Source organism: Dromiciops gliroides, chromosome 1, assembly GCF_019393635.1.
Source record: "Dromiciops gliroides isolate mDroGli1 chromosome 1, mDroGli1.pri, whole genome shotgun sequence".
NCBI classification, from domain to species: domain Eukaryota; kingdom Metazoa; phylum Chordata; class Mammalia; order Microbiotheria; family Microbiotheriidae; genus Dromiciops; species Dromiciops gliroides.
The window spans coordinates 304,609,273-304,624,760 of record NC_057861.1 but is presented as its reverse complement, the minus strand read 5'-3'; the positions used below and the strand labels follow the sequence as shown (position 1 = coordinate 304,624,760).

At 38.4% G+C, this 15,488-nt stretch overlaps 1 protein-coding gene across 1 annotated transcript in view; it reads left to right on the top strand.

The window, feature by feature from the left end:
* Nucleotides 1–15,488, top strand: part of NEDD4L (NEDD4 like E3 ubiquitin protein ligase) — a 478,713-nt gene that overhangs the window by 134,911 nt on the left and 328,314 nt on the right. The window contains exon 2 of the mRNA XM_043980385.1: nucleotides 14,891–14,964. Within this exon, the coding sequence (XP_043836320.1) occupies nucleotides 14,891–14,964 (74 nt within the window). The remainder of the gene's footprint in view (nucleotides 1–14,890; nucleotides 14,965–15,488) is intronic.

Here is a 15,488-nt window from a genome sequence, read left to right as displayed (position 1 = left end):
AATTATCCCATGTCTGAGCACGTTGCAGTTTTTAGCTCAAAAACAGCCAGAACCTACTGATATTCATTTAGAAGGGGGGAAAAAAGAATAAAGGAAATGGGAAAGAGGAGGATAAGAGGCTCATTTGTAATTTTATATCAAGTGCATATAGCCATTGTCAAATACACCCTTGTCTGTCCTTTGTGGTTGAAGTCTGTAGCTACTCTGTCTAACTTTGTAGGATATTGTTTTATTAATAATTATCTGTTGCTGCTTAAAAACACACAAACACATCATCATTAGTCTTCCCAATAAAACTGCAATAAGGAGGAAACAAGCCAATCAAACACACCTCCTTCATGCTAAAAAGACTGTAGCATTCAAACAGGTGGTCCACACCACCTCTCTATCAAGAGGAAATAAATATATTTAATTATTGGCCCTCATGAATTAGTAATTAAATTAGCCTGAATCCTGATGTCTTTCAATTTTGTTTTCCTTTATGTTACAGACACAGTTTATTTTCGATTGACTTGAGATAACATTTCCCTCCCATTTGGCCAGCCTGAGCTTCCCATCTCTGATGGACTTGTTCTTTTACATTGTTTCAAGTTGTGCTTTTTTTAAAGTTTCCTTCAGGAACTCTGTGTACCAATTCCTTCCTTCACTTTCCCTCTTAGCTTCCCGGCTCTTGATACCACTGCACATGACTGTAATCAGATAAAGCCCCTTGCTGAATGGATACTATGCTTCCTAAGAAGCTTTTTGAAACATTACTTCTGTTTACGCAGGGACTTAACTGGGTTCTTTTGCTTTCAGTAATTATTGAAGTAGTTGTCGTCCCCCCCCCTCAAATAAGGAAACATTCTAACAAATGAATAGATCCTTTGTTTCTGTTTCTCTGAGATGGATGAGAAATTGTCACCTTCTGATTTTGTGCATCTAAAAAACTGCTATTCTAGATGATGTGTGCCTTTGTTCTCAAAGAAATGTACAGTTCCCTTAGAGAGTGTTGTTTGATTGTATACTTGCCCTTCCACTGCAATAATGGAAAATAGCTTATTAATTTGAGGTCCTGTCCTGACTTATTTGGATTGACTGGGAGTTTGAAGAAGCTAGAATAAGTGTGGAAGTCACATTGATTAGGTCTGTTCGTAAGGTATTTCAAGCACCCCCAAAATCTGCATTTAGAGCAGGGTCTAGGCAAAATTGTGAAGTAGCTAATATTTGTTTCTTTTGTGGTCCCCAGATGGGCCTCTTTAGATTCCTTCCTATACTTGGAAGGAAATCTTTCTAGCAATCTATAAGTATCCAGCTGCTGCCACCCACTCCCATCTTATTAAAACTTGGTTCTTGGAAAGAAGAGGATTTTGATAATTAATAATTTAGAGTGAATCTATGTCTACTAAGTCATTGATATCTGCATTTAAACCTTATCTTTAATTCTAAGAAGGAAGGTTTTTGTCACCTGTTAAGGCATTTCTTGGGGTAGTAGAAAAAATGGGAAAGTATTTTGGGGATGGGGACAGCGGGAACTTCTCAACATGATCAAATTATACCATTGTCTAAGACTGTGTACCTTAATTACATAGTAGTAGGTAGCTTTTCTCCAGGCTCTGTCTTCTTGGTCTGGGCCTGGCTCACTCTCCTCTTCACCTGCATCTATACTATCAAGTATAGAAGTTGGCAGTGGGAGGGAGGTGGCCATTCTGCTACAGACCACCTCAAGATCTGGGTGGGTGTTAAACACTCACTTCTAAGCCACCCCCAGTGTGCCTCCTGTGTAAACAAATCAGCCAAAATAACACCATTTGTCTTAATCATGAAACATTTAATAACTGAAGGTGAAGAGGTAGTAATCATAACATAATAGTCCACACATGAACCTAGGTTGCTTTCCCATCAATGCACATTGTGTCCATGGAGGAAAGCAGATAAACATATGGAAATCTGTCTGTGGGCCACATGATTAGGGAAAGTCATGTACCCAAAGCAAAGCACAACCCTTTGCTACAGCAGATGGCCTTGATGTCTTTTGCTTCAATAGAAACCAGTCTACATTCTATATTTCTTTATCTTCTGGGCTTCTGCACTCTTGTCTTGGGGAAAACCACTTCTTTTTGACCCTTGGGCTGCTGAAGTGATGGTAAACTCTCTTAGCAACTGACAGCCTTAAGCATGATATCTACTTTGCTTCCCAGGTTTACTGACTTGGTTGGACACTGAGGGAAAATTAAGCTCTCTCACTGAAAAGCAATTCTCTTAACCTTGGGACCTTCAAAGCTATTTAGGTCCACATCTTTGGGCTTTGAGAAGGGTTAGTCTCTTAGGTCATGGAGTGGAGTAAAAGAAGTGAGCCAGAAAGGGGTTGGCTCTCTTTCTTTCTTTCTTTTCAAAATTTTTTCTTTTTAATTAATTAATTGGGGGGGGCGGGGCAAGGAGGGTTAAGTGACTTGCCCAGGGTCACACAGCTTGTAAGTGTCAGGTGTCTGAGTCTATATTTGAACTAAGGTCCTCCTGAACCCAGAGCTGATGCTTTATCCACTGTGCTACCTAGCTGCCCTGGTTGACTCTCTTTCAAATAGTTGAGGATTCTGCTTTCCCTAATCAGTTCTTAGCATCAAAGCCTGAATGTCTCTGGTCAGGTAGTGTCAGATGTGCTGTGTACACATCAGGTTCTCAGTTCTGTTCACTTTTATCACCTTCTGGGTTCCATCTTACAGTTTCACATACTAGCTTCTACTCTGTCTTTTCATGCCTCAAATACAAAAGTCCTCATGTGTAATAACCCACCTCTCTGTTAGCCCTGTTAAACCCACCCTTCTGTTACCACTCTGTTAAAAAGCATTGCAACCATCAGTCAGTACTTTTGCCTCAAAGAGGTGCTGATTTCACTCAGAACTGTCTCTCTCCTAAAGCTATTTTTCTCAGTTTCTCGTGCAAAAAGAATTTTTCCGACTCTTTCAGTAGATAAAGTGTCTATATAGGAAAGGAGTACTACTTTGCAATGTTCCATGTGATAATGCATAGCAGTCAAGCACTGCCTATATTTTTCTTATCGTCTTTTTGTGTTGTTCATGGACTGGCAACCTAGACTTTAGCAAGTGGTGTTTTAAAAAATAATTGTCTATAAGTATCTCAAGTTATCAAAGATATTTCAGTGCTTTCTGACTTTGTTTTCATGGGTCATTCATTGTTTACTAAGGGTCATTTTTAGAACCATAAACAGAGTATAATTCATTCTGCCCTGGTGGTCCAGGAAGAATTTAATAATGCTTCCTGTCCTGTGATTAGAGGTTTAGAACAATAGAAACATTTATAAAAAGATTCTTTGATGACCTTTTCGATACAGCTTTAACCATAATTCTGTTGGAAAAGGAACTTTTAATTGAGTAGAAATGAGTGACTCTACCCTTTGAGTTAAAGTTTGTCAGCTCAGTTATTTAATGCGTTTTGATTTCACTAATTCCGACTAATTGTAGGGAGAGTCAATCAGAAATACTGAATGAAACAATTAAAAAACATTTATTAAATGCCCAGGTACTTATCATACAAATACAAAAGTGAGACAGTGCCTGGCCTATCAGCTTGCATTGTAAAATGTTTGTGTTACTGATTTTTAAAAAATAAAAATATATTACTTTAAAGCACATATAGCAGCAAAGGTTAATTGAGTTGCTTAATAAGACTGAAGATATGTGAATATCCAACTTTAGTGACTCAGAAACTTTTCTATAGAACACCCTGCTCCTTTGTTGATAGTGGCATTCAAGTGTTTTGCAAGTATTTGTAGGAGAGGATGGGGGGGGGGGTCATCTAATATAACACTTCTACTAAGAGGGAAGTTCCTACTTAGTAAGGCAACCTTTCCTGTCATTTAGTGATTATAATTAGCAGAAAGTTTTCCTTATGAATAGAACTCCCTTTGCAGCCACATGGATCAAGACAATCCCATCTTCCACATGATAGTCCTCCAAATACCTGAAAACATTGACCAACCCTATAGCTGCCACTACTATCTTCTGTTCTTCAGGCTCCAAACTCCCAGAACACCCCAACGGTTCATCATAGCATATATCTTCCAGACAGTCCCTCTTCTGAGCATACTAGAGTTATCATTTAGCACAATACAGTGTTCCAGATATAGTGTGAACAGGGCATCTACTTGTCCTTTATGTGGACACTACACTCTTCTAATGCAGTGTGAAGGCTGCTCTAGATAACAATTTTAACTGTATAAGAAAGTATTTTGTGCAGTTTTATTATTTTTTTAAATTTAAATGAAATCCTAGACTTTAATTTAGAAGTGAAAAAATGCCCACAAAGCTATTTGCACATATTACCTATAGTGTATATAAAACTGTCTTATGCTTGGAGGAAAAGTGAACCGAATCTTGAAGGAAGCCAGAAGGTAAAGATAGAAAGGATGGAGAGTAGTCTAGATATAGGGGACAGCCAGTGAGAAAGCATAAAGTTAGCATAAAGCACATGAAAGAGAACAAATTATAGGAAGTCTTAGAAAATAGGAAGGATCTGGGTTATGAAAGATTTTTGTATTTTCTTTTCCACACACTGTTTAGTATTGTACATTGTAGGTGCTTAATAGATGTCTGAATGAATTCTAATTAATTAATTAATTCTTTCTTTCCCTTTTTTTTGGTGAGGCAGTTGGGGTTAAGTGACTTGCCCAGGGTCACACAGCTAGCAAGTGTCAAGTGTCTGAAGCTGGATTTGAACTTGGGTCCTCCTGAATCCAGGGCTAGTGCTCTAGCCACTGAGCCACCTAGCTGCCCCTCTAATGAATTCTTAAATGCAAGATATGTGGGGACACAATGAGTGAGCTAATATATCTATGTGTATGTATATAGAGTGTGTGTATCCATCCATCCATACAATAACTTCTTGTAAGTGAACAAAGTCTTTCAGGCTGGAGCTGGACCTTAAGGGAAGTGTATTCCAAATAATGGGCAGCTAGGTGTAGCCAGGTGGCACAGTGGATAGAGTACCAGTCCTGGAGTCAGGAAGACCTGAGTTCAAATCTGGCCGCAGACACTTACTAGCTGTGTGACCCTGGGTAAGTCACTTAACCTTGTTTACTTCAGTTCCTCATCTGTAAAATGAGCTGAAAAAGGAAATGAGAAACCACTCCACTATCTTTGCCAAGAAAACCCCTAATGGTGTCAGGAAGAGTCACACACAACTGAAACAAGTGAACAACAATTCCAAATAGGAGACCAGTGGGAGTGGAGGCTTAAAGGTGGGAAAATGAGCCTGACATTTTGCAGTAGTATTAAGGAGGCTGATTTGGCTAGAGAGTATTATGTTTTCTAGTGAGTAATGGGAAGACAGTGTTGCACAGGTAGTCAGAAACTATATTATGAAGATCCTTGAATGCCACACCACATAATTATCAAACAGATTACTATTTTTTTTAACAGTAATGACTTTTATCTTCTATAGAATGTATTTGCAATATGGAAAAAAGATGATTCACCACAAGATCCATTTAAATAACAAGTGTCCCATGTACATTTAACAGATGATTCAGGAAGTTAGACACTTATCAGTGATCCATTAATGATGCGGTGGCCTGTCCTTTCTAACATTAGCTTCAACAGCTTGTCAGTTGGTTACAGAGGTTTCAAATTATGAAGTCAGAGAAACAATTTTTTTAAAATGTGTGGAAAAATGATAGTTTTTTTTTTAATTCATAGAGTTATCAGGGACCTTAGAGGATATCTAATGTATCCCTTCTTCTTCCTTTTAATAGATAAGAAAATTAAGCCAATGGAGAAGTTAAAGTGAATTGCCCAAGTGCTCACTGTCACTTAGTGGGTGGCAGAATTTGAGTTTGAACTTAGTTCATGTGCCACATTTGTGGCATTACTTACCCCTTTTGAAGGCAGGGTTTGTGCCTTAGTAAATCTTGGTGCTCTTAGCTTGTGGTATAATGCTTTGATCAATAAAGATGAAGGCATTCAATAAACAATTGTTGGTTGAAGGATTGTTCCTTTTCTGGTACAGTTCTTTTTTATAAACATAACATCGATAAACATTGCTACAGACATAAAGATAAGGGGATACTTTGAATATAAAAATCACAGTATCATAGATTTAGAACTGGAAAGGACCTCAGAGGCTTCTTATTTTATAGCTGAGGAAACTGAGGCTCAGAAGGGTTTGAGTGATTTTCTATAAAGTCACATAGGTGGGGCAGCTAGGTGGGGCAGTGGATAGAGCACCGACCCTGGAATCAGGAGGACCCGAGTTCAAATCCCTCCTCAGACACTTAACACTAGCTGTGTGACCCTGGGCAAGTCACTTAACACTCATTGCCCAACAAACACACACACACAAAAAGAAAAAGAAACAGTATGAGCAGCTCCTCCTTTTCTCAACTTCCCTTCCACCAGTGTCATGAAGGGCAGTAAGATGTAATAAGCATCCTAGACCTGCCACCTTGGGGCAAGTATAAACTGTACCCTTAAAGGTTGTTTACTCTTGTGGAAAGAAAAAAAATACACATAAAAAGGAATACACTGAAAAAAACCCAACTATACACTATACTAAGATATCATACAATTGAGATTTAGGAGGAAAGTAGAGAATATATTTCAGGCATTGCAGTAGTAGGCTCATGAATATTCACAATAGGAAAAGAATCAGGAGTTTTATAAAGACACCAACATCTACTGCCCTTTTTAAAATGCCTCCTGAGAAATCTAGGAGTCTTCTTTAGAATTCCATTCTCTTTCCTTTCTTCTGTCTCTGCCTGCTCCTTTTTTAGGGTGGTCTAGGGAGACCTAGTACAATGAGAATTGTGGAACAGATGGATTGGGGGGAAGTTATTAAGTGCTGACTCTACCTAGCATTATTGGGCATTGGGACAACAAATAATCCCTGCTTTCAAAAAGATCACATTCCAACTGAGGGAAACAACTCATAGAGGAGAGTTCAGCTACACGCTAAATAGAAAGGTGGCATAATCCTTAGGAGGCAGGGGCAGATGGCAGTTCCTGGGGCATCTGGAAGCCACAATGGGAGAGTGGTCCTCCGTCATATTAGATGCATTGTGATGGTTGCTTTCTGGTCATTGAAGTAGTGTGAGCAGCCCCTCCTTTTCTCAACTCCCTCCCCACCGGTGTCATAAAAGGGAAGCAAGATGTTGTACAGCTGATAAGATAGATTGAAGTGAGGTTGGGAAGGTCTTTAAATATTGACAATGTTCTGCACTATTTATATCTTAAGTTGGGCTTGTCTGTCTTGTGTTTGTCAAGAACCATTTCTACTTATAGGTAGAACAAAAATACAGGATAATGGGGACAGTAGATCATGGGCATAGAAAGCCACAGATATTATACTGTTAAAAGCCTCAAGGGCGCCTTAGTTAAGTAATTTTCATCATAATTCTTTTTCATACTTTTGGGATGGGGGCTAATAATAGAAGTATGTGATTCCCTGCCCCCCCCCCCCCCACTGTCAGGTAGGGAGGCCTGCAAAAGTGGCCTCTGCTAGTGGAATTTGAAACAGGTCAATGACGAGTAAATAGTTCCTAGGGAGTTTCAGGAGATGTATAGAGTTTAAAAGATTTGCCTATGGTCACATATCTAAGGAATGTAAAAGGTAGAATTTGAACCCAGCTTTTCTGACTTCAGGCCCTATCCTGGCTTCCCTCAGATCCTAATAGTGTTAGGTTATTTCACCAAAGTCAGAATATAAGGGGAAAGAATGAATTACTCTGAGTCACCATATTATTGGTCTTTCCTACACTCTTCCTCATGATACATATGTTTGTATTATAATTATTTGTATGTCTCTTTCCCAGTAGTAGATGGTAAGCTTGTTGAGAACAGAAGCTCTGTTCTGTTTATCATATCATCAGTGTGCTTTAAATCAATGTTTGTTGAATTGTTGAACTCCAGGGTAGTGGTTGACTCATAAAGTGGAAAATTAGCCAAAGTATTATGGAGCATTTGTTGCTGTTATTAAAATCAATGTATGGTATCTTAATTCTGTATTTCTGGAAAATACACAGCAGGGACCTGTGATTCTCTGTGGCTGAACTCACAGTGAATGTGGTGGGGCGAGGCTTAAAGTTGAGCTGAAGACATAATGACAGACAACAGAGGAAAAGTAGGGATAGTGGGAAAGGAGGGGAGCAAGAGATGGGGTGAGAGGGAGAGGGGAAGAGGGAGGGAGGGAGGGAGGGAGGAAGCAGCTGGACCTGGAATTAGGATGACCCAAGTTCAAATTTGGCCTGAAACATTTACTAGCTGTGTGACCCTGGGCAAGTCATGTGACCTCGGTTTACTTCATTTTCCTCAACTATAAAAAGGGGATAATAGCACCTATTTTCCAGAGTTGCTGTGAGGGTCCAACGAGATATTTGTAAAGTGCTTAGCACAGTGCCTGGTACATTGGAATTAATAAATGCTTGTTTTCCTTCCAAGTGAAGAGAGGTGGAAAGCAAAAGCATTAGTAGTCACAGGGCTGAGGGCAAGGCTGAAGAGACTGAGAGAAAAAAGATGAGTCTTCAGGTCATAAATCTAGTTGGAAATGGTACATTATATAGATAGAATGATCAGAGAGAGAGAGAGCGCAAAGGGAGGTGAGGGTTAGATGAATTAGGAGGGAAACAATACACCAGGCAAGTAAGAGGGCCAGTCAAGGGAAGGGTGAAGTACAGAGGAAGCAGTGACTAAGAGAGGATGAGAAGTGGGCATAGATGGGTATCATGGAATGACTATAGTATCAGTTGTGAGTGGTAGAAGGAAGGAGGCGATGAAAAACAGGGGGGTGGTAAAGAGGTGACTGGAAAGAACCTGAAAATTCAAAGGCATTGAGGACAAACAGAAGGAAGGCATATGCCACATAGGTGATTCACTGGTCTACACAATATTGCCTCTTTAGTTAAAGTCAAGAAGTATTTATTGAGACCTTACTGTTTTCTTGGCACTGTGCAAATATTTTGTAGGTTGTAGCGAGTAATATAAACATAGACTTTAGAATATGAAGAGTAAAATGTGTGTATGCAGTTGGGAAATGGCTCACACAGTGACACTTCCTAGCTTGCAAACACCCATTCCCAGGAATGACTTACTCAGCACCATCTTAAGGTGAGGGTAAGAAAGGGTCTTTCTCTCAGTATAATCTCCCATCTTCTTTTCCTGCTGGTAGTGATGGTATGAAGAGTAGTTGATTCTTTTCTAGCAGGGGAGTCATAAGAGTAGGAGAAGGAGCAAAAATCGAGAGCCATATTATGGGTGTCTAGAGTTCTGAATTAGAAACAGTACTTGAGGGGGCAGCTAGGTGGTGCAGTGGATAAAGCACCGGCTCTGGATTCAGGAGGACTTGAGTTCCAATCCAGCCTCAGACACTTGATACTTACTAGCTGTGTGACCTTGGGCAAGTCACTTAACCCTCATTGCCCCACCAAAAAAACAAAAAGACATTATAAACAGTACTTGAGAGCTATGAGGAACCTTCTCAATTATTTTTTTTAAATCCCTACTTTACAAATAAGAAAACTGTGGCACAGGGAAGTGAAAGGACTTGAATGCATCTTTCACAAGAGGCATTATTTCTCCTACACTGTGGAATGATTTGATTTTAGGGGGCTGGATTGGAATGAGTAATTATAAGTATTTGGGGACTAATTTTGGTTCTGGGACTAATCATTGTATTTATTTTATTTTAAAATAATTTAAATGATTTTAAAATAAGTTTACAACTGTGTTTAAGTATTGTATTTATATAGGAAAATGTTCTGGGGTCCAAAGAACCAATAAAAATGAAAGTTTTGCAATATAATAATAGTCTGCTTGTAAGTTGGAGACTTTCTGTACTTTAGTGTCATTTGTTCTTAAGGTTTTTGTTTGTTTGTGAGGCAATTGGGTTTAAGTGACATGCCCAGGGTCACACAGCTAGTAAGTATTAAGTGTCTGAGGTTGGATTTGAACTCAGGTCCTCCTGACTCCAGGGCCGGTGCTCTATCCACTGCACCACCTAGCTGCCCCCCTGTTCTTAAGTTTTTATTTATTTGTTTGTTTGTTCCTTCATTCATTCCTTCATTCATTTATTTATCTATTTATTTATTTTTAGTGAGGCAATTGGGGTTAAGTGACTTGCCCAGGGTCACACAGCTAGTAAGTATTAAGTGTCTGAGGTCGGATTTGAACTCAGGTCCTCCTGACTCCAGGGCCGGTGCTCTATCCACTGCACCACCTAGCTGCCCCCTGTTCTTAAGTTTTTGATGTAGAATTAGGAATAAAACAAAGTGGGCTGAGAAGCATGAGAACCTACAAATAGACCAAATCAGCGTTTTCTACCCTTGAATAAGCCAATACATAAAATGTGACCCTTGAGTGAGAAATGTTTTCCTCACCTGAGCCACCTCAGTTAAATATTTAGTTCTTCTGAAGTCATAACTAGGGACCCAAATGTCATGCAATGATTTTATGAAAGTAATAAAATGCTTCAGAAAGTACAGATATTCAGCTTGGGTCTGTATCTGATAAAATATTAAGATAGTCACACATCTTGTCATGTGCTTCCTTACTGTATGCCCGGCATTCCTTAGCTTTCTTTAGACTCCTTACTTTCAGGAAATCAAGATAAGACCAGTATGGTTTTGTGTAGACTCCAAGTCCACAGTGTGTGTAGAAATTATATTTAGTATCTTCTTCATGGAGGGATGGCTACCCATCTCCCCTTTCCTTTCAGCTGCTTAAAGAATAACCTACTACTCCAAATCTTGCACCAGAAAACACTTGCACAAAATCAAACCAGAAATAAAGTAAGGGATTAGAAGACACTGGTCCTGACTCCATCGCGCCAGTTCCAGACTATGATCAGAGCATCAGGAGGATGTTAAGAAGGCTATTGTGAGGCTCTATGTGAAGATTTGTATTCAATTCAATTTAACATATCAAATGCCAACTACATGCCAAACACTGGGCTAGGTGTTGGGAATACTAAGATGAAAATGAAACAGTGCATACCTAAATTAATTCGCATATTCAGTGCCATACTTGAAAGAGTGCATACCTAAATTAATTCGCATATTCAGTGCCATACAAACTAAGCTACCAAAGATATATTTTATTTTGCTAGGGGGGAAAAACAACAACAAAATTTATTTGGAAGAACAAGAGGTCAAGAATATCAAGAGAATCAATGAAACAAAAAGTGAAGGAAGGCAATCTAGCCATACCAGATTTCAAACTATATTATAAAACAACAATCTTCAAAACAATCTGGTACTGGCTAAGAAATAGAGTAGTGGGGGCAGCTAAGTGGCACAGTGGATAGAGCACCGGCCCTGGAGTCAGGAGGACCTGAGTTCAAATCCAGCCTCAGACACTTAACACTTACTAACTGTGTGACCCTGGGCAAGTCACTTAACCCCAATTGCCTCACTTAAAAAAAAAAAAAAAGAAATAGAGTAGTGGATCCGGTTAGGTGTATGGCACATAGTAGTAAATACCCCCTAGTAATCTATTTTATGGTAAACACAAAGATCCAAGCCTTAGGGCGCAAGAACTCACTATTTGACTCCAGGGAAAACTAGAAAGCAGTTTGGCAGAAGCTAGCTATATATATCAACGTCTCACACTGCATACCAAGATAAGGTGAAAATGAGTACTTGGTTTAAACATAAAGGGTGCTATCATAAGGAAATTAGGGGATAATGGAAAATTTCACCTGTCAGATCTATGGATGATGGAAGAATTTATAAACAAACAAGAGTTAGAGAATATCATTGGAAGTAAAATGTATAATTTTGATTGCATTAAATAATTTTTTTTTGCACAAACAAAACCAATGCAGCCAGTATTAGAGGGAAACCAGGAAACTGGAGGTGGGTAGGGATTTTACAGTGTTTTTCTGATAAAGGCCTCATTTCTCAAGTATATAGGGAATTGAGTCAAATTTATAAATATGACATTCCTCAAATGATAAATGGTCAAAGGATGTGAATAGGTAGTTTTTAGAAGAAAAAATCAAAGGTATCTATAGTCATGTGAAAAAATTCTCTAAATCATTATTTATTAGAGAAATGCAAATTTAAATAACCGAGATACTACCTCACATCTATCAGATTGGCTAACATGATAGAAAAGGAAAATGACAAATTCTGGAGGAATGTGGAAAAAATGGGACTCTAATGCACTGTTGGTGAAATTGTGAACTGGTCCAACTATTTTGAAGAACAATTTGGAACTATGCCCAAAGGGCTCTAAAATTGCATATTTTTTGACCTAGCAGTATCACTACTAGGTTTTTATTCCAAAGAAATCAAAGGAAAAGGACATATATGTGTAAAAATATTTATAACAGTGCTTTTTGTGGTGGCAAAGACTTAGAAATTGAGGGGATGCCCATCATTTGGGGACTGGCTGAATAAGTTGTGGTATATGATTGTGATGGAATACTATTGCTTCATAAGAAATACTGAGCAAAGTGGTTTCAGAAAAACCAGGAAAGAATTATATGAACTAATCCAAAGTGAAATAAGCAGAACCAGGAGAACATTGTACATAGTAACTGCAATATTATAATAATGATCAACTGTGAAGACTTACCTCCTCTGATCTATAAAATGATCCAAGACAATTCCAAAAGAATCATGACAAAAATGCTTAACATTTCCAGAGAGGAAAGTGATGGAGTGTGAATGCAGATTGAAGCATAATGTATTTTATTTTATTTTTCTTGCCTTTTTTGCAAGTTGGCTAATATGGAAATGTTTTGCATGATTTCACATGTATAATTGATACATTGTTTGCCTATTTTGATGGTTGGTGGAGGGACTGGAGGAAGAAAATTTAGAACTCAAAATTGAAAAAGCATATGTGTTAAAAATAAACAATCAATTTAATTATGGTTTTTTGTTTTTGTTTTTTTGTGGGCCAGTGGGGGTTAAGTGACTTGCCCAGGGTCACACAGCTAGCAAGTGTCAAGTGTCTGAGGCCAGATTTGAACTCAGGTACTCCTGAATCCAGGGCCAGTGCTTTATCCACTGTTCCATCTAGCTGCCCCAATTTAATTATGTTTTAAAAGATAGCTGATTTTCTACTGGAGCTATTCAATGTATAGTTAGATAAGTAAATACAAAGTATATCATACCATATCATAATATAAAGTAATTTATTATGTTGGGGATAGTACTACAAACTGGTGGGAGCTCACGTATCCCTTATCTTATTGACTCTTGTTCATGTCCTCCTGTAATAGCTTCATGGGAGATCCAGCTGATATGCCATATGGGTCCCAGTATAACATTTGTGATTTCTCTTTCTCTTGCTACATGACCAGCCCATCTCCTTTACTAGTCGTGTACCTCTTTGATGGTGTATAATGGAAAGAGCAAGGTTCTGGAGTCAGAGCATCATTCAATCAATCAAGTATTGATTAAGCACCTACTATGTACTGGGTACTATGCTAGGTGCTAGGGAGACAAGTAAAAAGAATAAAGCAACCCCTACTACCACTAAGCTTTCATTTCGATGAAAGAGACCAGGAGTTTATATAAAAATATATTTGAGTTCACATCTTGTCTCTGACACTCTCCATATCTCTGTTAGCTTTTACAAGTCACTTCACTTACCCTAGTCATCTGTTTTCACATGAAAAAAGAAGGAAGGGGCAGCTAAGTGGCACAGTGGATAAAGCACCAGCCTTGGATTCAGGAAGACCTGAGTTCAAATCCAGCCCCAGACATTTGACACTTACTAGCTGTGTGACCTTGGGGAAGTCACTTAATCCTCATTTCCCTGTCTCCCCCCCCCCCCAAAAAAAAAAGAAAGAAAGAAAGAAAGAAAAATAAGGAAGTTTTACTTATATATAGTCTTTGAGATCCCTTATGATTCTATATCTATGATCTATTGATATTACTTAGATTCATTCGTTATACTATCCCCAATTCATTTTTCACTCTATAAATATTATAATAGAAGTAATATTTTTAAAGAGAGTAAATAAAGACTTAGTATTTTCCCTTTTTTGCCATTGGTTTTAATGTGATGTCTCATTCCTATTCAGCTTGTTATTCTGGTGTCCTGACTGAATCCAGGGGTTTTACATGGACTTGATTAATTGATGATTCCTGGGGATGTGATGGTCTAGAGATTATGGAGATGGAGATAGAGTCTTCTTGGGGATGATGATGGCATCTTTGATGGGGTACCTTATGGCTTTTTCAGTTCTTCTGGCAAAGTAGATCCATTGTTGAAAAAGTTTTCAAGGAGATAATATGCTTGCTCAGACTCCTGTAACCTGGGCTATTCACACATGAGAATGGGACTTTCATAGGGGAAGGATTGTTTAATAAATGGGGCTTTATGCTATTTTTCACTTTCATTCTTTTTCTTTTATTTGAGTCTTCTTCTACAAAAATGACTAATATGGAAATGTTTTACATGATTGTACATGCATAACCTCTATCTGACTGTTTACTGTCTCAGGGAAAGGGGAAGGGAAAATAAAAGGAGGGCTAGAATTTGGAATTCAAAACTAGGGGAAAAAAGTTTAAAAATTGTTTTGACATACAATTGGGGGAGAATGAAATATATTAAATAAAAAAAACCCTAGAGCTTAAACTGAGCAAATATGTATTAGAACAGCTTTATTTCTCTGTTATTAATGGGGCAGTTTGAGTTAAATTTATGCATAATACTGATGGTTATTAGAATGATAGACTTTCTGGAATTAGAATGTTGTTGCTTGTTTCAGGTGAAGAATCCCTCAGTTGTCAATTTCTCACAGCAGTCACCCCTGGGTCAATGATTTGCATTCATGCATGGTGGTGTGATGGGCTGGGTTACCTCTTCAATGAAGGTCATTTTTTTGCATTAGGTTCTATCTAAAGTTAAGACATTGTTTCTCTTCTCTCCCCCCCCCCCCCAAACAGGGAGAATCACGTATTCTCAGAGTGAAAGTCGTTTCTGGAATTGATCTTGCAAAGAAAGACATCTTTGGAGCAAGGTATGTGCCACTTTTAATCATGCAAAAAGCAAAGAAAAACAAAGTCAAGAGAAGAAACAAGGGGGTGGTGGTCAGGGAAGGTATATTTTGGTGCTACGTGCAAAATGGCTCTGAAGAGTCCCACAGTTTGCAATGTGGTGAAGGGCAGCTTGACTTTTCTGCAGCTGTGGCCTTTAGCAGTCTTTGTGTTTGGGGATCTGGCTTCTTCTGGATGGCGGAGATGCCAACAAGAATATAGCTGTTGTATGTACTATTTTTTATAAATGTGAGAATGTTGCCATTATGGGGGAAAAAAGAACATTATGTTTGATGTTAGAAATCTTTGAAGTTAGTTGAAGAGTTAAATTTGTTTGGAGATACTGTTATTTTAGTTTATTTTGCTAGAAGTTTTCCTAAAAGAATTTTGAGGGAGGGGTAGGGAGTATGACTTGTAATGTTCATCTGCTTTTTATTTAATAGAGCTGCATAATGAGTATACATCTTTTCATCTAGTAGATTAAATGAACTAAACCAACAGTAGAAAA